Source organism: Oncorhynchus clarkii, chromosome 6, assembly GCF_045791955.1.
Source record: "Oncorhynchus clarkii lewisi isolate Uvic-CL-2024 chromosome 6, UVic_Ocla_1.0, whole genome shotgun sequence".
NCBI lineage: Eukaryota > Metazoa > Chordata > Actinopteri > Salmoniformes > Salmonidae > Oncorhynchus > Oncorhynchus clarkii.
Window position 1 is genome coordinate 44,803,526 of NC_092152.1, and position 24,894 is coordinate 44,828,419.

Here is a 24,894-nt window from a genome sequence, read left to right on the forward strand (position 1 = left end):
CTCTTCACACTACTCTAATCTACCATATATTTACTCCTACACTACTCTAATTTATACACTACTCTAATCTACCATACTCTTCTCTACCGTACTCTTACTCTACTCTAGGTCTACTCTACATTAATCTACTCTGTACACTACACGACAGACTACTCTACTTTACTCCTAATACAGTGCCTTGCAAAAGTATTCAATCCCCTTGGCGTTTTTATATTTTGTTGCATTACAACCTGTAATTTAAATGGATTTTTATTTGGATTTCATGTAATGAACATACACAAAATAGTCAAAATTGGTGAAGTGAAATTTAAAAAATTACTTGTTTAAAAAAATAAAATAATAAAATAATGGAAAAGTGGTGTTTGCATATGTATTCACCCCCTTTGCTATGAAGCCTAGATAAAGATCCTAAATAAAGATCCTAAATAAAAAGCCTAAATAAGATCTGGTGCAACCAATTACCTTTAAAAGTCACATAATTAGTTAAATAAAGTCCACCTGTGTGCAATCTGAGTGTCACATGATCTGTCACATGATCCCAGTATATATATATACACCTGTCTGAAAGGCACGGAGTCTGCAACACAACTAAGCAAGAGGCACCACCAAGCAAGTGGCACTGAAAACCAAGGAGCTCTCCAAACAGGTCAGGGACAAAGTTGTGGTGAAGTACAGATCAGGGTTGGGTTATAAAAAGATATCCGAAACTTTTAACATTTCACAGAGTACTATTAAATCCATTATTAAAATAATGGAAAGAATATGGCACCACATCAAACCTGCCAAGAGAGGGCCACCCACCAAAACTCACGGACCAGGCATAGAGGGCATTAATCAGAGAGGCAACAAAGAGACCAAAGATAACCCTGAAGGAGCTGCAAAGCTCCACAGCAGAGAGTGGAGTATCGGTCCATAGGACCACTTTCAGTCATACACTCCACAGAGCTGAGCTTTACGGAAGAGTGGCCAGAAAAAAATAAGCAAATGTGTTTGGTGTTCGCCAAAAGGCATGTGGGAGACTCCCCAAACATATGTAAGAAGGTACTCTGGTCAGATGAGACTAAATATGAGCTTTTTGGAGATCAAGGAAAATGCTATGTCTGGCGCAAACCCAACACCTCTCATCACTCGAGAACACCATCCCCACAGTGAAGCGTGGTGGCAGCATCATGCCGTGGGGATGTTTTTCACCGGTAGGGACTGGGAAACTGGTCAGAATTGAAGGAATGATGGATGGTGCTAAATATAGGGAAATTATTTCAGTCTTCCAGAGATTTGAGACTGGGACGAAGGTTCACCTTCCATCAGGACAATGACCCTAAGCATACTGCTAAGGTGATACGTGAGTGGTTTAAGCGGAAACATTTAAATGTCTTAGAATGGCCTAGTTAAAGCCCAGACCTCAATCCAATTGAGAATCTGTGGTATGACTTAAAGACTGCTGTACACAGCGTTCCAACTTGAAAGCGCTGGAGCAGTTTTGCCTTGAAGAATGGGCAAACATCCCAGTGGCTTGATGTGCCAAGCTTATAGAGACTTACCCCAAGAGACTTGCAGCTGTAATTTCTGCAAAAGTTGGCTTTACAAAGTATTGACTTTGGGGGGGGTAAATAGTTATGCATGCTCAAGTTCTGTGTTTTTGTCTTATTTCTTGTTTGTTTCACAAAAAAAATATTTTGCATCTTCATAGTGGTAGGCATGTTGGTAAATCAAATGATACAAACCCCCCAAAAATCCATTTTAATTTCAGGTTCTAAGGCAACAAAATAGGAAAAATGCCAAGGGGGTAAATACTTTTGTAAGCCACTGTATACTCTATACACTACTCTACTCTGACACCACTCTACACACTACTCTACTGTTACACCACTCTACACAATCCTCTACACACTACTCTACCCTACTCCTTTCCTAATCTACTCGACTCTACTCCGACTGCTATACTAAACTCTACTCTAATCTACTCACTCCTAACCTACTCTGCTCTACACTTCTCAATACATTACACTACTACTCTCACACCCTCCTCTACTCCTACACAATACACCATTCTACTCACAACACTACTTTACTTTATACAATATGCTACTCGTACACTACAGCGCCAGCTGTGCCATCAGAGTCCCTGGGTTCGCGCCCAGCCTCTGTCGTAACCGGCCGCGACCGGGAGGTCCGTGGGGCGACGCACAATTGGCCTAGCGTCGTCCGGGTTAGGGAGGGCTTGGTCGGTAGGGGTGTCCTTGTCTCATCGTGCACCAGCGAATCCTGTGGCGGGCCGGGCGCAGTGCGCGCTAACCAAGGTGGCCAGGTACACAGTGTTTCCTCCGACGCATTGGTGCAGCTGGCTTCCGGGTTGGATGCGCGCTGTGTTAAGAAGCAGTGCGGCTTGGTTGGGTTGTGTATCGGAGGACGCATGACTTTCAACCTTCGTCTCTCCCGAGCCCGTACTGGAGTTGTAGCGATGAGACAAGATAGTAGCTACTACAACAATTGGATACCACGAAATTGGGGAGAAAAAAGGGGTAAAATTACAAATAAAATAATACAAAAATAAAAAACATGGGGTTGCTTTGCTGCAGAAGGGACTGTTGCACTTCACAAAATAGATGAGGCAGGAAAATTATGTGGATATATTGAAGCAACATCTCAAGACATCAGTCAGGAAGTTAAAACTTGGTCGCAAATAGGTCTTCCAAATGGACAATGACCCCAAGCATACTTCCAAAGATGTGGCAAAATAGCTTAAGGACAACAAAGTCAAGGTATTGGAATGGCCATCACAAAGCCCTGACCTCAATCCTATAGAAGATTTGTGCGAGCAAGGAGGCCTACAAACCTGACTCAGTTAAGAGGAATGGGCCAAAATTCACCCAATTTATTGGGGGATGCCTGTGGAAGGCTACCTGAAACGTTTGACCATAGGTTAAACAATTTAAAGGCAATGCTACCAAATACTAATTGAGTATATGTAAACTTCTGACCCACTGGGAATGTGAAGAAATTATTATTCTGACATTTCATATTCTTAAAATGAAGTGGTGATCCTAACTGACCTAAGACAGGGAATATTTATTAGGATTAAATGTCAGGAATTGTGAAAAACTGAGTTTACATATATTTGGCTAAGGTATATGTAAACTTCCGACTTCAACTGTATATACACACACACACACTACTCTAGTCCTACTCTAATTCTACACTACAGACTACTCTACAGACTACTCTACTCTTGCACTACTCTACTCTTACACCACTCTACTCTATACACTCCTCTAATCTACCATACTCCTAATCTACTCTACTTCTTCTCCGACTCCACTCTAACCCCACTCTACTCCTACTCCACACAGTACTCTATTCCTACTCTACTCTACACAGTACTCTATTCCTACTCTACTCTACACAGTACTCTACACACTACTGTTCTCTACCATGCTCTACCCTTCTCTACCCTACTTCTACTCTACCCTACTCTACTCTATACAAAACACTACCTTACCCTAATCTACTCACACCCTACTCTATACCCGAGTCTTATGGGTCCTGGTTGAAAGTAAGTTCAAATTGTGTTTTCGGACACAGCCAATATGCGTCTCTGCTGCAGATAATTTATGCATCATAGATTGAAGCTGTATTCTGGTGGTGCTACATCTAAAATGTCTTTTTTTTTACTCTAAACAATACACTACTGCTACACTACTCTACTCCTACTCTACTCTACTCAGCCAATATGAGACTCAGGCTACTGACTCTGGTGTGTCTCTGCTGCAGGTCATTTATGCATCATGGATTGGCGCTGTATTCTGGTGGTGCTACTTGAAACGTCATTTTTAACTCACAATTATTCCAGGAGCTGTCACAAATGTCACATTTGTCAGGTGAACCGGCCCATAATGAAGTGCATAAGCAATAGGTGAGGAAGACAGTTACTCACTGTCTGGATCTATTTCATATGTTTTGATATGGGTATTAAGTTGTACTTTTGTTTATATTTTTTTCTATTCATAATGAATACAAGACTTACAAAGTTATTACAAACATATGAATAGCTGACTTTCTAAAAACGCTCCAATTATAGATCAAATAAATATTGTTTATTCAGTGTAAAACTTTCTGACAGGCATCGTGATTGAACAAGCTGATAATTGTAAAAACTATTGACCAAATGCATACAGGTACAGTAGCTACATCATTGTCCTAAAAAAAAGTGCAATCAATACCATTTTTGCTCTCCATTTGAAATAGGTCTGATACAAACAGGAACAAACAAATCAATTATTTTGAGCTAGATATTTCATTTTGTGTAATAACTGCAATTATGGACATGTTTGTCCGTTCTGGTGTTCCGGAGTGAGAAGCAATCTTGCTTAACAATTATATTCTAATATTTTACCAACTGTTTTCAGTTGATATTGTTATTTTCTTTGGATGAATGTAAAGAGAGTATCAGCATGCATTCATAAAAGTTGTCTTCCCAGAAAATACATTGCCAAGGTAACAAACCCATTTCAAATAATATTGAGATTTCAATCCATGATGTAAAACTGGATTTGAAACACTACCATCAGTGGCAGTTACATAGGCCTAGTCCCAGATAAAAACATTTACATGCTGCACACCTGACCCTTCAGAAAGACTTGATGATTTCATGATATATTCTAGTTCATAATTAAAACATTTTCAGCAATCATTAAGCTGCCTATGTCTCTCTCTTTGACCTGGGTTCATATAGTATTCAAAATCATGTCAAATACACTACATGAAGGTATGTGGACACCTGCTCGCCAAATATCTCATCCCAAAATCATGGGCATTCATATGGAGTTGGTCCCCCCTTTGCTTCTATAAAAGCCTCCACTCTTCTGGGAAGGCTTTCCACTAGATGTTGGAACATTGCTGCGGGAACTTGCTTCCATTCAGCCACAAGAGCTTTAATGAGGTCAGGCACGGATGTTGGGCGATTAGGCCTGGCTCGCAGTTGGCTTTCCAATCATCCCAAAGGTGTCCGATGTGGTTGATGTCAGGGCTCTGTGCAGGCCAGGCAATTTCTTCCACACTGATCTCGACAAACCATTTCTGTATGGACCTCGTCTTGTGCAGGTGGGCATTGTCATGCTGAAACAGGAAAGGGCCTAATTGCTAAAAAGCTGGAAGCACAGAATCATCTAGAATGTCATTGTATGGTGTAGCATTACGATTTCCCCTTCACTGGAACTAAGGGGCCTAGCCCAAACCATGAAAAACAGCCCCAGACCATTATTCCTCCACCAAACTTTACAGTTGGCACTATGCATTCGGGCAAGTAGCGTTCTCCTGGCATCTGCCAAACCTAGATTAGTCCGTCAGACTGCCAGATGGGGAATTGCAATTCATCACTGCAGAGAACACGTTTCCGCTGCTCCAGAGTCCAATGTCGGCGATCTTTACACCACTCCAGCCGACGCTTGGCATTGTACATGGTGATCTTAGTCTTGTGTGTGGCTGCTCGGCCATGGAAACCCATTTCGTAAAGCTCCCGACGAACACTTCTCGTGCTGACGCTGCTTCCAGAGGCAGTTTGGAAGTCAGTAGTGAGTGTTGCAACCGAGGACAGATGATATTTACGCACTACGCACTTCAGTGGTCCCGTTCTGTGAGCTTATCTGGCCTGCCACTTTGCCGCTGAGCCGGTGTTTCTCCTAGACGTTTGCACTTCACAAATACATCACTTACAGTTGACTGGGGCAGCTCTAGCAGGGCAGAGATTTGGCTTGCTGTAAAGGTGACATCCTATGATGGTGCCAGGTTGAAAGTCACTGAGCTCTTCTGTAAGGCCATTCTACTGACAAATTTTGTCTATGGAGATTGCAAAGCTGTTTGCTCGATTTTATACACCTGTCAGCAACAGGTGTGGCTGAAATAGCCGAATCCACTAATTTGAAGGGCTGTCCACATACTTTTGTATATGGTATACTTTAGCTGAGCTTGTTTGAGCTTGCCTGGCGCAATGGAACCAAATCAATAGTCACGCAAATGTGAATACCATTTGAACCCAGGTCTGTTCTGTGTTGGCCTATGGTTTATTTAGTGAGTGCTTCAGAGCTTGTGTCCCAACTTGCCCGTTATGCCCTATATAGTGCACTACTTTTGACCACAGCCCAATATGGGCCCTGGTCAGAAGTAAAGCAGTGCAATTTATAGGGAATAGGGTACCATTTGGGACACAACCTGATTCTATCTTTATTCAAAGCACAGTAATGATGAGCCAGGCCAGGCTGCCAACATCATTAAGTGTCTGGTGTTGTTGAACATCAACTTTCATGTTATCAGATAATTTATGCATTATTAATCTAACTGAGCTTGGCTTTAGTGTAGAGACCTCCATGCACAACTATTAGACTAGGCGGGGGTCTAAAGTGCGACCAATTTGGGCGCATATGAGACAAATTATTTTGCTATGCGACCTGGAGTTTTATTTTGGGAGCATCAGTGTGACAATATTTCGCAGCAACACTCTTCTCTATACTGCTCAAACAAGACAGGCTGAATAAAACACCCAGATAATAATTATTGTAACAATTAGGCTTTGCTTTACCTCAGCCGTCATGTGCCATAGAGTCCTCTCTCTCCCTCTGGTGGCTGCTTGCACAGACCAAGCCCTTCCCCCTGTCACTCAAGCAGGCAGCACACAGTTCCTCCATGCCACGCGTCAAACTCATTCCACAGAGGGCCAAATGTCTGCGAGTTTTCAATCCACGCTTGTACTTGATTGATGAATTTCAGGTCACTAATTAGTTAGAAACTCCCCTCACCTGGTTGTCTAGGTCTTAATTGAAAGGAAAAAACTAAAACCTCCGTGGAATGAGTTTGACACCCTTGCTCCACGTTGTTTATTCTCTCACCATGCTCTCAATTCATGCACTCAACATTCTTCCAAAACAAGAACGATGGTGCTTTCCACGCTACTTCTAAATATGAATACGCTTGTTTTCTCTATTATACTATTAATTTGTGTATCTTGCTCTCTGCAAAATGCAAGTTAGTTAGTCTACGGAAGCTGGCATCTACCTAAAATAAGCCAATCGCTAATGCTAATCTCTAACTAGTTAACTAATTGCACTATTTAGGGCAAAGCAAATGTTAGCTCTAATACAGGTTACTGTACAAGTGGTGGTGTACTGTATATAATCATGTTTTTTAAATTCTGTATCAGAGCCTATTCTAAAATTGTCTTCTAAATGTAACATTTATTCAAATTTGATTAGGGTCTCCTGGGAAACACTGACCAACACTTTGGTTTCCTACCCTGTCATAACTCATACCTGGCTTTTTCATTGGTTGACATGCCAAAAAGTATCAACCATAGAATTAGAATAATCATTAGATTTCCATGATTCCAACTGTATTAATTTAGAGATAACTGCCAAAATAAAGAAAACACTTGAGTAAAGGAGGCATACTGTCACGTTGGCATTAAGGATCGGGAGACAGGCGCAGGAATGCGTAATAGTTTTTTTTATTAAGCCCAAATTACGGCGTGCTGTGTAAAGCACGGGGACGAAGACCAAACAAACACATCACAAAACACAGGATAGAAACCAAAAACAAAAGAGTGAGGAGTACCTCAAATAAATAACACACACGCACAATGATTAACACACGTGACGAGACCCGTAATCATATGCGCAATCCACAAGGGCACGAAAGCCCAAAACACAGGTACTCACACGCACCAACGGACATAGTAACAATAATCGACAGGACAATGGTAAACCAAGGACACACTTATACAATTACTAATCACTGGGAATAGGGGCCAGGTGTGCGTAATGAAAGTTCCGGAGGGATCCGTGACACATACAAAGTGTATTGAAAGCAGGTGCTTCCACACAGGTGCGTTTCCTGATTTAATTATGCAATTCGTATCCCATCGTGCTTCGGGTCACTTATAAAAATGTTCAGTTGGCCATTATTTTGTTTACACTCATAGAGTAAAGGTGCTTTCTAGAACCAAAAAGGGTTCTTTGGCTGTCCACATAGGACCACCCTTTGAAGAACCCTTTTTGGTTGCAGGTAGAACACTTTTGGCTCCAGGTAGAATCCCTTCCACAGAGGGTTCTACATGTAACCTGAAAGGGTTCTTCCACCTGGAACCAAAAATGATTTTCCTATGGGGAAATTCAAACAACCCTTTTGAAATCATTTTTTCTAAGAGTGTAGCGTGGCTAGAATAAGAGATCTCAGTGACTTTGAAAGAGGGGTCTCAAATGAGCATAGGGGGTTTAAAGGCTGTGTGTGTCTCAGTCACCAGATCTCAACCCAATTCAACACTTATGGGAGATTCTGGCGTAGCACCTGGGACATATTATTCCATCACTATCAACAAAACACCAAGTGATGGAATTCTTGGGGAAGTTCAGAGTTCCAGACACTTGTAGAATCTATGCCAGGGATACGCAACTAGATTCAGCAGCGGGACAATTTTTTTGTTGAGTGTATGTTCGGGGTGCCGGAACATAATTACAAATAGTTTGTGATTCAAAAGTAGAATTCATAAAGGCTCAATCAATTTAAAAAATGTATGTGGTGTTCTTAACTTCTTGAATGTTAGAGCACCAGTGCTACCAATTCCTTTGTTTTTTATTCAGAGCCCTGAAACCAGGCCAGGGCAAAAGATTGTCATCCCCATTTTTAACTGAGCAAAAGTCTGTAGAGCAAAAGGGCGTCTAGAAAGTGAATACTTGGGTCAAGTCATAGATAACACCTGCCTGTTCTAAACAGTTATAAGAACACAATGGAAGGACACTTTTGTGTTTTGTTTCTATCTATCTAACATACATACATGTATCTCTGACACGAATGGCACCGGAAGAGATGGCTGCCATTTTACAGGCTCTTAACCAATTGAGCTATTTTTAGTGTTTTTTTTTTGCGTTGTTTGTAATTAATTTTGTACATAATGTTTCTTCCACCATCTCTTATGACCAAAAAGAGCTTCTGGAAATCAGAACAGCGACTACTCACCTTGAACTGGACAAAGATTGTTTATTTAATGAGTCGGATGCGAAGGATTTACTGCAGATACCGGACCAGGCCCAAATCCCCATCATTCACATGAAGAAAAGATGCAGATACGGGTGCCTTATGAGAATGATTTGGCGAGTGGGTAACCCCCCTCCACCGTCCTTCCTATTGGCCAACGTACAATCATTGGATAATAAACTTGATGAGCTCTGTTCAAGACTATCCTACCAACTGGACATTAAAAACTGTAATATCTTGCTTTACCTAGTCGTAGCTGAACGTCGACATGGATAATATACAGTTGGCTGGGTTTTCCGTGCATCGGCAAGACAGAACAGCTGCCTCTGGTAAGACAAGTCTGTGTCTATTTGTCAATAACAGCTGGTGCGCGTAATCTAATATTAAGGAAGTCTCAAGGTTTTGCTCACCTGAGGTAGAGTATCTCATGATAAGCTGTAGACCACACTATTTACCAAGGGAGTTGTCATCTATATTTTTTGTAGCTGTCTATTTACCACCGCAAACCGATGCTGGCACTAAGACCGCACTCAACGAGCTGCAAAGGTCTTAAGCAAACAAGAAAATGCTCATCCAGAGGCGGTGCTCCTAGTGGCTGGGGACTTAAATCCATATGACCTAATATTTACCAGCATGTTACAATGTGCAACCAGAGTAAAAAAAAAAAACTCTATACCACCTTTACTCCACACACAGAGACACTTTCAAAGCTCTCCTTTGCCCTCCATTTGGCAAATATGACCATAATTATATCCACCTGATTCCTGCTTACAAGCACAAACTAAAGCAGGAAGTACCAGTTACTCTGTCAATAAAGAAGTGGTCAGATAATGCAGATGCTAAGCTACAGGACTGTTTTGCTAGCACAGACTGAAATATGTTCTGGGATTCATCCGATGGCATTGAGGAGTATACCACATCAGTCACCGGCTTCATCAATAAGTGCAATGATGATGTCGTCCCCAGAGTGACAGTACGTACATACCCCAACCAGAAGCCATGGATTACCGGCAACATCTGCACTGAGCTGAAAGGTAGAGCTGCTGCTTTCATGAAGCGGAACCCGGCCTATAAGAAATCCCGCTATGCCCTCCGACAAACCATCAAACAGGCAAAGTGTCAATACAGGACTAAGATTGAATCCTACTACACCGGCTTCGACGCTCGTCGGATGTGGCAGGGAGTGTTAACTATTACGGGCTACAAAGGGAAGCCCAGCCAAGAGCTGCCCTGTGACACAAGCCTACCAGACGAGCTAAATGACTTTTATGCGTGCGTCGAGGCAAGCAGCACTCAAGCATGCATGAGAGTGCCAGCTGTACCTGACAACTGTATGATCACACTCGCTGTAGTCGATGTGAGTAAGACCTTTAAACAAGTCAACATTCACAAGGCCGCATTGACCAACTGGCAAGTGTGTTCACTGACATGTTCAACCTGTCCCTGGCCAAGTCTGTAATACCAACAGGTTTCAAGCAGACCACCATATTCCCTGTGCCCAAGAACACCAAGGTACACAGATGACACAATCTCTATTGCACTCCACACTGCCCTTTCCCACCTGGACAAGAGGAACACCTATGTAAGAATGCTGTTCATTGACTACAGCTCAGCGCTCAAAACCATAGATCCCTCGAAGTGTCAAGACACGGTTACGAACTCAGGTCTCCGGTGTGAGAAACAGTCACTTAGCAAACTGAGCCACTAATAGTCTGCAGAACCCAGAAGATGAGGCAGACACAGCAGTACTTGAGACAGTGTTTTAATAAAGTAAAAAGGAAAGTTCTTCAGGCAAAAATATAAATCCACAACATCAAAAGTAATTCCCAGAGAAAAAGGTAATCCTCCAAGTCAAAAGGTAAATCCACAAGGTGGTAGGTACAGCAGAAAAAAGCCTCAAAAGATAATCAAAAATAAATAAACTATAACAAAAACAGAGTACCACAAGCGAGTCCAACTGGCACAACAAATATTCACAGCATGGCTGGGTGCTAACATTCAAACACAGAGCAAAGAACTGAGGAAAACTAAGGGTTTAAATACATGCAAGGGAAACGAGGCACAAGTGCAAATAATAACTGGAAACAAGGGAAAACAAAAGGGTCAAAAAGCACAAGGGGGCATCTAGTGGCCAAAACCGGAACTATCCTGACCAAATCCTGACACGAAGCTCATCACTAAGCTAAGGACCCTGGAACTAAACACCTCCTTCTGCAACTGGATCACAGACTTCCTGACAGGCCGCCCCCAGGTTGTAAGGGTAGGCAACAACACATATGCCACACTGATCCTCAACACGGGGGCTCCTCAGGCATGCGTGCTTAGTCCCCTCCTGTACTCCCTGTTCACCCATGACTGCCTGGCCAAGCACAACTCTAACACCATCATTAAGTTTGCCGACGACACAACAGTGGTAGGCTTGATCACCAATAACAATGAAACAGCCTATCGGGAAGTGGTCAAATACCTAACTGTGTGGTGCCAGGACAACAACTTCTCCCTCAATGTGATAAAGACAAAGGAAATGATCGTGGACTACAGGAAATAGAGGGCCCCGGTTCTCATCGATGGGGCTATAGTGGAGCAGGTTGAGAGCTTCAAGTTCCTTTGTGTTCACATTGCCAACAAACTATCATGGTCCAAACACACCAATGGAGTTGTGAAGAGGGCACGACAATGCATATTCCCCTCAAAACAATTTGGCATGGGTCCTCAGCTCCTTAAAATGTTCTAAAGCTTCACCATCGAGAGCATCCTGACTGGTTGCATCACCGCCTGGTATGGCAACCGCAAGGCGCTACAGACGGTAGTGCGTACAGCCCAGTACATCACTGGGGCCAAGTTTCCTGCCATCCAGGACCTCTACACCAGGCGTTGTCAGAGGAAGGCCCTAAAAATTGCCAAAGAGCCCTAGTCATAGACTGTTCTCTCTGCTACTGCACGGCAAGTGGTACGGGAGTGCCAAGTCTAGGTCCAAAAGGCTTCTTTACAGCTTCTACCCCCAAGCCATAAGACTGCTGAACAGCTAATCAAATGGCAACTGGGACTATTTGCATTGACTCCCCCCCTTTTTTACACTGTAGCTGCTCGCTGTTTATTGTCTGTGCATAGTCACTTTACCTCTACCTACGTGTACATATTATCTTAATTACCTCGACTAACCTGTCGAGGTACATTGACTCGGTTCCGATACCCCCTGTATATAGCCTCATTGTTCTTTTCTTTTTCTTTTTTTACTTTAGTTTATTTGGTAAATATTTTCTTAACTCTTATTTTATTTTAAACTGCATTGTTGTTTAAGGGCTTGTAAGTAAGCATTTCGGTAAGGCCTACACCTGTTGTATTCGGTGCACGTGACAAATACAAATGTCTTGATTTTGATTTTGATTTATTAGGCCAGTGCATGCCTGGCTGTAAAGAGGAGATTCTTTGACCTAGTAAAAGTATTTTAGAGTCATAACGTGTTGGGTGTCTAGTACAAAATGAATACATGGGTTAAGCCAAATAACACATGATTGTTTAAAGTTTTCTTCCATTTTGTGCCTAGAACTTAGAAAAGCCTCTGGTGATTGTCAAGCAATAAATGTGAGTTTTACTACCTGAAATGTATTGCTTTCAGTGCATTCCTTTATCATAAACATTCAAATGTATCATCACTGTCAAAGTACAATCTATATTTAATCCTTATGCCTATACAACAATACATGATTTATCAGATTGCAAATATCTCTTCCTAAATTCAGTCTTCAGCATTGTGACAGATAATGTGAGGGGCAGAAAGAGCAGAGACGAGAGAGGGAGGGCAGGGGGGGTGTTGTGGTGTGGTGTGGTGTATTGCGTTGTGTAGCTGGAAGAGTTGGGCTGTCTAGGATAGCTGGGGAAACACTGTTTTTCTGTAATGTGATGTGTAGGGTTATGTTATGTATGGCCGTGTAGGCTTGCTGGGGAAAACTCTGATCCCTTGGGGCATTGCGTCAGGCACATGCACCAGCTGCCCCCCGCAGACCCAGCCTTTTGTTATGCTGATGGCCGGAACCAGCTTCGCCTTTTGTCCAAGACACAGAGGGAGAGAAGCAGAGACGGAGGGAGGGAGAGAGGCATGGAGAGACTGAAAGAGAGACACTGAGTAAGATAATGAAAGTAAGGGGACGGAACAATGAAGCAAAGAAGAATTGGTAAGATAATAGGAGGGGACAGACAGACAGACAGACAGACAGACAGACAGACAGACAGACAGACAGACAGACAGACACAGAGAGAGAGACACAGAGAGAGAGACACAGAGAGAGAGAGAGAGAAGAGGATACACAAGGTGTCCTACTCTCCTTGACCTATCCCAGCCTCCCAACACAACGTCACAGTCTGAGAGAGACAAAACAAGCAGCCGTCAGCTAGGCTCCTCAGTCGCTTTGAACACACACCGCTCGTACAGAACACACGCATACACACACTCACTCATGACCCTGCGCGCCCACAAACTCAAACATACACAGTCAGCAAAACACTCGCCTCAGCTCTCAGAACTCATCCACGTGCTGGTGTGTTGAGAAACACTCTGTCACACATTTCGTCCGTCACTGGCTCCTTGGCTCTGACCGGAGAGAATGCTTCTGCTGTATCGCATATGACTCCATGCCTGCTCTAACTGAAGAGTGCTACAGAACACAGAGCAGAGCGGAAGCAGCAGCTGTGACTGAGGAACAGAGGAGGAGAAATGCTAACCCCCCTCTCAGAGAACAAAAAGCAGCCTGACGTTGTGGCAGCAGCAGAAACAGCCTTTGTCTTGTCCTGCTTGGTTCACATGCTCCCCCCGTAGAAGAAATCAGAAGAGAGGAGACCAGAGGAGAGGAGCCGCACTGAGCACTGACACACTGGCCTACTCTACCAGAGAGAGAAAGGGTTGGCTGTTTGATGTGTGTTATCCTGTTGCTCTTCCCTGTGTGGATTCAGTACTTGGACAGCGCCAGAGCACTAGGTCCGCTCAGCAACACAGTGTGTATTTTTGCTGGTCGTGTGTTACAGTCTATGTGAAGTCTCACTCGTCGAGACTCCATCTCCAGGGAAGCCCTGGACCCCCATTCCCAGCCCTCCATGGCTCTCTCCCTGGCTCCCTGCAGCCCTCTCTCCCTGGGGACAGCAGACAGCATGGCCAGCCTGGAGCACCAGGGGGAGAAGCAGCTCTTTGAGAAGTTCTGGAAGGGGACGTTTAAAGCTGTGGCCACACCGAGACCAGAGAGCATCATCGTGGCAAGCATCACCGCCAGTAGGAAGGTTATCAGGTCAGTTACTGTATCTCGCTACCTCTCCTACTGTAACTCGTTATTTTATCCTTTGTTTTGTATTGAACACATCTATAGCTCTCTGAATTCAAGTTATATTTGTGCCTTGGCTTATCTTAGAATAGTGCATATATATGATGATAGCTAGCAAGCAGGTGATTCGATTTTAAATGAAGCAGGTGGTTGGATTTCTTGTAGCTATGTGCACACAGCACTGTCCAACATCAAGAAAAACATGAATAATAATCTAACTGTTTTGGGGGATTTCAAGGGCATTTTAATTTCATGCATTTAACATAACATATATGTAAATAAAGGATTATATCACATAAAGGGAATCCCTCACAGCAGACATGCCATGTAAACATGACAGTGGCTGCAGTATAATTGTCCCAGGCAGGCTTTTAAAGGTTACGTGCATGTCTTCTCTTCTCTCTCCGAGCCTCTAATGTCAGCCACGTCCCCTCCAGTGGCATGGTGGCCGTATGTTGCTGCCTCTCTGTGAAGTGCCACCGCCGTGTGTTATGTATTCATGCCCCTTGTCAGTGTGTGTGTGTTATCTATTCATGCCCATTTTCATCATTGCAAAGGTTATCCTCTACGATCAGCCCTCAGAGCAGACAGGCAGGCAGGGGGGAAACAGATAGGGAGAGATATGTGACATCAGTGTATCACATTTGATCTATTGTCTCGCTCTCCTCCTCTTGTCCCGCTCATCCTGTTTTCCCTGCTCCCGTCCTCAACAATCAGACACGATCCCCCAGCGCTAACAACTTTATCCCTCACCCTACCGCCCCACCCGACGAAAGGGTTCGTCAAACACTAAGGGCTTTTCACACTACTGAGCCGAACCGAGTCCAGCCAAACCAAGTTGTATTGAGCTGGCCTGGTCATGTTCCAGGTTGCTGAAAAGGCAAAATAGTGAGAAATGGGTATAAATATCTGTAGCAGTGGCTTTTGGGTATGGCCCTAACACACGAGAGAACAGTCACTGTCACAATCAACAGTTCTGAAGTCCCAATCACCTAAGACAACCATTTCCTCTGATAACCTTTGTTGATCTTCGAGTGTGGCTCAGTTGGTTGAGCATAGCGCTTGAAATGTCAGGATTGTGGATTAAATTCCTGCTGGGGCCACCTGTATGAAAATACATGCTTGCACTTCTGTAAATCGCTTTGGATAAAAGTGTCTGCTGAATGGCTTATATTACAATAACTGTTGTATTGTTTTGACACCCACCATAATCGCTGAATCTTATTTTAATGGGGATTATGATGGTTCATTGCACCTCATATGCAACATGTGTGGGGAACAGGCACATTGAACCATGAAATAGGTCATTGATGGATGTAACTTATCCTTTTAAGAGGCTATTCCTCATTCACAAAATGAGTGATACTGTATTGCTCTGAGTATTTGGTTTGTCAACCTGTGGCTCGATTAAGGGTTATTTTGTGTGTTTGAATATGAAACAGACAATGCAACTGACAATGTAACGTCATCATAGCCAGCCAATTCACTGTCTGTCCCAATCAAAATGAGAAAGACAGTTCTCTCACTATTTCTGGATATATAGATATATATACATATATATTTAAATCCACCAAATATACCATCACTCATCTAACATGGGCTTATAAGACACAATATATTCCGAAAGGACACAATTCTCTGAGTTGAACTGAGCAGTGTCATTATAATGCCCAGCATTAGAGGAGACTAAAGAGGCTGTCTCTTCTGTTTGAGCCCTTCCATAAAGCACGTCCTCCAGCAGTGTCTCTGCCTCTCCTCTTCTCTCATCTCCTCTGGAGGGGCTGGCTCTGAATGACATTGACATTGACGCAAGCTTCGTGCGGAGAGGGGAGATGACAGACAGATTTACAACTAGCTAACTAATGTTGTTAATTCAGCTCCAACCAGCCAGCCAGCTTAATTGTTTTCTCTCTCTTTCTTGCTCTCTCCCTCCCTCTCTCACGCTCCCTCTCCATCTTCCTCCCTATTTTTCCTTACTAGATTCTCCCCAGGTCTATAACACATGCAGAGCGGAGTGAAATGGTCTAATGTGCTCTGGCAGAATGTGTAGTGTAATGTAATGAGATAGAACAATGCAGAAAGACAACACAAGGAGATTGTACATGGGTGGAGAAGCATCCTACCTGTGTGCTGTATGTATGCTGATGATGTTCTGACGGTAACTGGGGAATGCTTAACCCGACAGAACACATAGCCCCAGGCCCAGGCCTATTTATACACAAATTATTATTCAACATGTCCTCCCCTGGGATTTGAACTCACAACATGGTGTAGCTGGAAGATAGGAATGCTTTGAATCAAGAGGTTGTGAGTTCAAATCCCAGGTGTTGAATAGTAATTACTGTATAAATGAACATGTGCAATGTCATCCTATATGTCAATGTGTGTCAAATATGTAAAAAATGTTTTTTAAAAGAAGCACTTTGGGTGTCCCTAACCTAAGTTTTCTCCAGTTGCAGCCAACTAAAAATGTTAAGTTCAGGTAATACATTGACTGAACAGTTTAGTAAACTAGAAAAGGCTGTGTTACCAGTTACTGAATAATTATAAGTTGAATCATTAATCTCGCTCTATACCGCCCTCTTCCCCTTCCTTTCTCTCCCTGTCCCTCGCAGAGAAACATCATTATTCACGGTGTATAACCGAGGGGTGATGAACAATCCTAGTCAACTCCAGGGCAGTGACAGTGAGTGTAGAACAGATGGAGAGAGAGAAGAAGGGGGAAGAGCGGGAAGAGGGGAGGCAGATAGAGAGAGATGTTTACGTTTAATCAGCGTCTTCCCTTCCTCCTCCTTCCCCCCTTTTATTTTTTTACTCTCTGTCTTTTCATTCTTCCAGCGTTACTGGCGCTTGAGAGTCACAGAGCAGTAATTAGAGCTGGTCATTCCATCTCTTCTCCCCCTCTCTTCTTTCCTCTCTCCTCTCTCTTTTCCCCTCTTCCATTGTCTCCCCACGCTCCTCCCAGTCTTCCCCTCTTTTTCACCCGGGTTGGCAGAGGGAGGGATGAGGTTACTAGCTCTGCAGCTGGAGGGTCACGCCCTTAGCTATTATAGCCCTGCAAGCTGTTTTGTTCAGGAGCTCTCTTCATAAAAAATGCAGGCCGCTGTGGTTTAAAGTTGGGGGTTGTGGTGGTTTGTGTGTCTGACCTGCATGCCTGTGTGGGCTCGTTTGTGTGTGTTTGCAGGAGTTAACGGACACTTGTCCAGCACTGAGGCAGATGGCAAGCTAGGGGAGCTGTGGGAAGAGTAGCGGGGGGCAAGACTCTTACCTCAGCCTTCAGCAGATGCTTTCCTAACGAGGAAAGGAAATGAGAGCTAAGGGAGAGATTGCATCCAAAGGCATTGGGGATACACTTGCTAACTCACAAAGAAACAGCTACAGCGTAGCCTGAACAGTAAATGAACTAGGAATGAACTGCTGTTGCATCCGAAGGCATAGGGGAAACACTCTGACACAGAGGCATATACACGTGAATGGACATTGATACAGAGGCGGGATAGGAACACTTCTCTCAGCTCTAGACCAGTGGAACTACTCCCTCTTGCATCGAAAAGCATAGAGAGGGGATACACTTTCTAACACGCATGGATGCAGACTCAGCGTATCTGTAAATTAACAGGGAATACGCCCTGTCTCAGATGTAGCTAGACCAGAGGCAGTAGTACTTTCTGGAGAGAAGCTGCTCTAGTCTGAACAACATGACAAAGATGATTCAATGATGTACGAGGTGGTGCTGCCGGAGTCAAGCCTTGGCTCTGTATATGCGTCCCAAATGACACCCATATGGGCCTTGGTCGAAAGTAGCGCACTATGTAGAGAATAGGGGTGTCATTTGGGATCAAGTCTGTATCATGTACAGTTCTTTCAACAGACGGGATTCGATTCCATTATTGATTTTTTACATGGCCTTTAACATTGAATCAAATCAAGCTGGGGTCTCTTCCCTGACACATTATTTAACATGGCTGTGAATTTGGAGGTTGTTCAGATTATCATTGAATATCATGCTACATTTAATGGTAACTGTGGAACACAGCTTGCTCGTGTCTGTACGCATAGATGCTGCTGAATCTATACCTGTACATACATTGACTCGTTGACATTCTCCTTATGTTATGCCTCTGAGGCCACTGTGGTGCTAAGCCACTCTGTGCAGTATTGCTGGGACAGGTTGGATTTCCATGGTGTTGGGCTGGAATGCTCCTGGCTGTGCTGCTATGGTACAGTACAGAGCTGTAGAGTGGCTGATACCCAGGCCCTGTATTTTCTCCTCTGTGGACTCTCTCAAAGTACAGAAATGCTCCGGGTTGAGCTGCTATGCTACAGAGCTGTAGAGCAGCTGATACGCTCGTCCCCAGGGGGGTTCTCCGCAGTAATTCCTCCATAATCTAACAGCAGTATTTCACAGGATGAGAGGAGAGGAGAGAGACACATTTAACCCTTTCAGTAGACCACAATGTCACAACGTTTTTAGACTATGTTCAATAAATGTATATTGTGGAGTTTTCTCTTGAGTCTATGATTGGTTTTGTTTGAGTATATTTATTCTTTTTTTTTTATAGATATATTATGGTTCCACTTAGCTACTGTAGTCCACCCACTTTTTAACCATGGTCTAACTTGGCCTTGATTTTCCAATATTTTTTTTCTGCTTTCAAGTGATGCTGTGGGCTCTTGAGTGAAATGTTTCATTCATACATACCAAGCTCCTTGTGAAAGGAAAACATGAGGAAAACGAGTGTGAAGTCTTTGTGAAGAGTGACGGACGTAGCCGATGGGGCTGAGTGTTTTAAATGGGCCCTCTGCAATAATTCTGACAAAGCTTTGACAACTATATTTAATTTGGAGATATGTAAAAAAAAAAATAATAATAATAATAATTATGGGCTGGTGAGATCGCCATTTGTCAGCTCATAGTGCACTTTGACACATTGATATTTAAAGAGACTCGTGGCATTTAAAGGCTGTGCTCTACTAGCATAGGTACCATGAGAGATTTGTTCCAGTCTGTCAGTATACCAGCTTCTATATAAACTGTTTGTAAACTTAGTTTATAGAAACTGAAGTGTATAAACCCTTATTTTACCAGGTAAGTTGATTGAGAACACATTCTCATTTACAACAAGGCCCTGGGGAATAGTTACAGGGGAGAGGAGGGGGATAAATGAGCCAACTGGAAGCTGTGGATGATTAGGTTGCCATGATGGTAAGATTGGAAATTAGCCAGGACACTGAGGTTAACACCCCTACTCTTACAATAAGTTCCATCTTTAGTGACCACAGAGAGTCAGGGCAATTGTTTAATGTCCCATCCGAAAGACAGCACCATACACAAGGCAATGTCCCCAATCATTGCCCTGGGGAATTGGGCTATTTAGACCAGAGGAAAGGGTGCCTCCTACTGGCCCTCCAACACTCCGCAGTATCTGGTCTCCCATCAAGGGTTAACCCTGCTTAGCTTCAGAAGCAAGCCAGCAGTGGGATGCAAGGTGGTATGCTGCTGGCACAAAATAAGGGAAAGGAAGACATACCGTATGTCCTTAACTGACATGTTGATATAGACTACAGTCTCTAACCCGCTGAGACATTCTCTAGCCTTCTCAGAACCATATGTTCTCGTTGGGGTTGGAAATGTATAAAACTCAGACTATTTTTGTTTGACATTGAACCACCTACGTATTAATCCTCTATGACAAAGTGAAGAAGTTTGATGCTGCTTACTCAAAGGTGATTGTGTACCCAAGGACTCTACCAATTTCCTTCTCCAGAGAGAGAGAGAGAGAGAGAGAGAGAGTGAATGAGTGAGGCACTTTGTATATAAAAGAGAGCGATCAACTGTGAGCCATTGTGCTTGCTCGCACAACGACATTCACAGACAGAGAGGGAGGGAATAATGTGACTAAAAAGCCATATAAGTATAGGCAGAAAGGGAAAGAGAAAAAAATGGAAATAAAGAGAGATACATAGAGAGACAGAAATAGAGGGAGTGAGACAGACCAAAAGAGAAGTAAAGAGAGTAAAAGGAGAGAGAGAATAAGAGAGGGACGGAGGGGCAAATCTAGCTGGACTTTTAATAAATTGGCATTGGCGCTCAATACTTTATGTAGTGGAGTAGGCCGCAGGGAGAAGTATAATGAGTGTCAAAGAGAGAGAGTGAGGCAGGGATGGACGAGGGAGGGAGGTAGGGGAGGGAGGGAGAGAGAGAGAGACGTGAGGCAAGGATGGACGAGGGAGGGACGAGGGAGGGAGGTAGGGGAGGGAGGGAGAGAGAGAGAGACGTGAGGCAGGGATGGACGAGGGAGGGACGAGGTAGGGAGGTAGGGGAGGGAGGGAGAGAGAGAGAGACGTGAGGCAGGGATGGACGAGGGAGGGACGAGGGAGGGAGGTAGGGGAGGGAGGGATAGAGAGAGAGAGACGTGAGGCAGGGATGGACGAGGGAGGGACGCGGGAGGTAGGGGAGGGAGGGAGGGAGAGAGAGAGAGACGTGGACAGAGAGGGAGACGAGTGAGAGAGAGATAGAGGACAAGAGAGAGAGACAGAGACCGGTGAAGAGTCATACCTTACTGTCAGAAATGTGAGTGAAAGCATTCTAGTGTCATCGTGAGTTAAACCTATTTTGAGTCTGGCAATTTACGGAAATGTTAACTCCACTCAAAGTCATTATACTATTATGTATAAATAAATGTTCCAGTTCCCGACGTGCACATCAATTCATTTTTCTCAGTTTAAAACAGGTTATGACCCCACAGTAAAATGTGTAGTGGAATAAACTTAATAATGAAGAAATTAAGAGGGTAAGAGAAGGGATGAATATCATTTGTCCTTTACTGATATTGCATTAAATTGAAGGTATGACTTCTTCCTTTGAGATATTCATTATGACTAATCTTGCATTGGTTTAAGGGGAGAGGGAAATATGGTCATTGTTTCCTATTAGATCTTCATAATCCAAAGAAGACTAGGTCTCTGCACATGTTCTTATCTGCCGCCGAACATACAACCAGCGGCCAATTGCTCTGCTATATACCAAAGACAATTTGCCAAGATGATATTAAGCGTTAAAGACAATATTTGAAATCTTGGTTAGAGCTCTAGCACAGCACAATTATGACATAAAGGGAGTAAACAGCCCACATTTGGTCTCACAATGCGCCCTAACCAAGGAAAGCTTACATTCACACCTCAATTTGATTTCGGACATTTTGCAAAGGGCTCAACTTGAGTATAGCAAAAATATGTGACAATCCTGAAGATCTAAGGGTCAAAACGTTTCTTCTTTTACTTTTCCTTGAAGTACTTAAATTGATCATGATCGGAGCATTTTATGGCCTGTTCTATAGTGGTCAGAAGACTCAGTGGGTGTCACTAAAGGTCACTTGCATGGTGTGACCAATGATGTGTATACGCAAGCCCTGGTATTCACCTGGGATTTATCCGATAGCTCTGATGCTCGTCGGATGTGGCACGGCTTGCAAACTATAACAGATTACAAAGGGAAACTCAGCCGCGAGCTGCACAGTGATGCGAACCTATCAGACAAGCTAAATGCCTTCTATGCTCTCTTTGAGGCAAGCAACACTGAACAATGCATGAGAGCACCAGCTGTTCCGGACGACTGTGTGATCACGCTCTCTGTAGCCAATGTGAGTAAGACCTTTAAACAGGCAAGCTGGCAAGTGTCTTCACTGACATTTTCAACCTCTCCCAGATCCAGTCTGTAATACCTACACGTTTCAAGCAGACCACCATAGTCCCTGTGCCCAAGAACGTCAAGGTAACCTGTCTAAATGACTACTCCCCGTAGCACTCACATCTGCAGCCATGGAATGCTTTAAAAGGCTGGTCATGGACCCACTCCCTGGACCCACTCCAATCCACATTTGATGCAATCTCTATTGCACTCCACACTGCCATTTCCCACCTGGACAAAAGGAACACCTACTTGAGAATGCTGTTCATTGACTACAGCTCAGCGTTCAACACCATGTTGCCCTCCAAGCTCATCATTAACCTAAGGTTAAGATTAATTACCTCCCTCTGCAACTGGATCCCACAGGTGATGAGGGTGGGCAACAACACATCAGCAACGTTAACCCTCAACACAGGGGTCTCTCATGGGTCCGTGCTTAGTCCCCTCCTGTACTCCATGTTCACCCATGACTGCGTGGCCGTGCACGACTCCAACACCATCATTAAGTTTGCTGACAACAAAACGGTGGTAGAACTGATCACTGACACCAATGAGAGCCTAAAAGGAGGAGGTCAGAGACCTGGCAATGTCGTGCCAGTACAACAACCTCTCCCTCAATGTCAGCAAGACTAAGGAGCTGATCGTGGACTACAGGAAATGGAGGACCGAGTACACCTCCATTCACATCGACGGGGCTGTAGTGGAGTGGGTCGAGAGCATCAAGTTCCTCGGTTTCCACATCACTAAGGACCTATCCTGGTCCAAACACACCCACACAGTCGTGAAGAGGGCACAACAATGCCTCTTCCCCCTCAGAAGGCTGAAAATATTTGGCATTGGCCCTCGGATTCTCAAAAACGTTCTACAACTTGAGAGTATCTTGACTGGCTACATCACGGCTTGGTATGGCAACTGCTTGTGTAGTGCATACTGCCCAGTACATCCTTGGGGCCAAACTCCCTGCCATCTAGGGCCTCTATACCAGGTTTGAAATCTGGACGTCGATGTCTCACAAGTTTAGACAGCACAGAACAGTGCGGTACATTACAGTGCAGTTGGGCACAGTGGAGCGTGATAGAGAGGAAGCCCCTAAAAAATTGTCAAAGACTCCAGACAACCAATTCATAGACGGTTCTCTCTGCTACCGCACAACTGGTACCGGAGCACCAAGTCTGGGACAAGAAATCTCCTGAACAGCTTCTAACCTCAAGCCATAAGACTGCTGAACAGTTAGTCAAATGGCTACCCAAATTATTATGTATTCATCCCCTTTCTTTTGCACTGTCTCTGTTGCACTGGCCCTATGCACACTCACTGGACTCTACCCACACACTAACACATACTACACTGACACTCCAACACACAAATACATAACCACACACACACAGTTGCATACGCTCACACAAAACACACCCACACACACATATTGACACCATTATCAGTCTTCATTGCCTGGTCACTTTTACCCCTGCCTATATGTACATATGACCTCAATCACCACAACTACCTCAAACCCCCAGCATATTGACTTGGTACCGGTACTGATGCCCCTTGTGTATAGCCTCGTAATTGTTATTTTATTGTGTTACTATTTTAAAAAATGGTGCGCTAATTTTTGTACTTTTTAACTCTGAATTGTTAGGAAAGAGCTTGTGAGTAAGCATATTACCGTAAAGTCTACACTTGTTGTATTCGGCGCATGTGACAAATACATACCATCAGCAATCAAATAAAATTGTATTGGCCAATGATAGGCTTTGAAGCCACACAGGTTGTGTAACTATGTTCGTCTGAGGAAAAAGGAGTATCAAATCAAATTTTATTTGTCACATACACATGGTTAGCAGATGTTAATGCGAGTGTAGCGAAATGCTTGTGCTTCTAGTTCCGACAATGCAGTAATAACCAACGAGTAATCTAGCTAACAATCGGGTGGTTGTTGTCCTTGATGATCTTTATGGCCTTTCTGTGACATCGGGTGGTGTAGGTGTCCTGGAGGGCAGGTAGTTTGCCCCCGGTGATGCGTTGTGCAGACCTCACTACCCTCTGGAGAGCCTTACGGTTGTGGGCGGAGCAGTTGCCGTACCAGGCGATGATACAGTCCGACAGGATGCTCTCGATTGTGCATCTGTAAAAGTTTGTGATTGCTTTTGGTGAAAAGCCGAATTTCTTCAGCCTCCTGAGGTTGAAGAGGCGCTGCTGCGCCTTCTTCACGATGCTGTCTGTGTGGGTGGACCAATTCAGTTTGTCTGTGATGTGTACGCCGAGGAACTTAAAACTTACTACCCTCTCCACTACTGTTACATCGATGTGGATAGGGGGGTGTTCCCTCTGCTGTTTCCTGAAGTCCACAATCATCTCCTTAGTTTTGTTGACGTTGAGTGTGAGGTTATTTTCCTGACACCACACTCCGAGGGTCCTCACCTCCTCCCTGTAGGCCGTCTCGTCGTTGTTGGTAATCAAGCCTACCACTGTTGTGTCGTCCGCAAACTTGATGATTGAGTTGGAGGCGTGCGTAGACCAAAGCGCAGCGTGGTACGTGTTCATATTTCCTTTAATTAACTGAACACTAAATACAAAAGAACAAGAGAAGAAATGAAAACCGAAACAGTCCCGTATGGTGCAAACACTGAAACGGAAAACAACTACCCACAACCCATAGTGGGTAAACAGGCTGCCTAAGTATGGTTCTCAATCAGAGACAATGATTGACAGCTGCCTCTGATTGGGAACCATACCAGGCCAAACACCTAGAAATATAACACACAGAACAAAACATAGAATTCCCACCCCAAACTCACGCCCTGACCAAACTAAAATAGAGACATAAAAAAGGAACTAAGGTCAGGACGTGACAGGTTGACCACATTG

At 43.9% G+C, this 24,894-nt stretch overlaps 1 protein-coding gene across 1 annotated transcript in view; it reads left to right on the forward strand.

Annotated features, from left to right (window-relative positions):
- The first annotated feature begins 13,877 nt into the window (after positions 1 to 13,877).
- Positions 13,878 to 24,894, forward strand: part of LOC139411198 (serine/arginine repetitive matrix protein 4-like) — an 83,826-nt gene continuing 72,809 nt past the window's right edge. Inside the window, exon 1 of the mRNA XM_071157131.1 lies at positions 13,878 to 14,300. Within this exon, the coding sequence (XP_071013232.1) occupies positions 14,113 to 14,300 (188 nt within the window). The 5' untranslated portion in view covers positions 13,878 to 14,112. The remainder of the gene's footprint in view (positions 14,301 to 24,894) is intronic.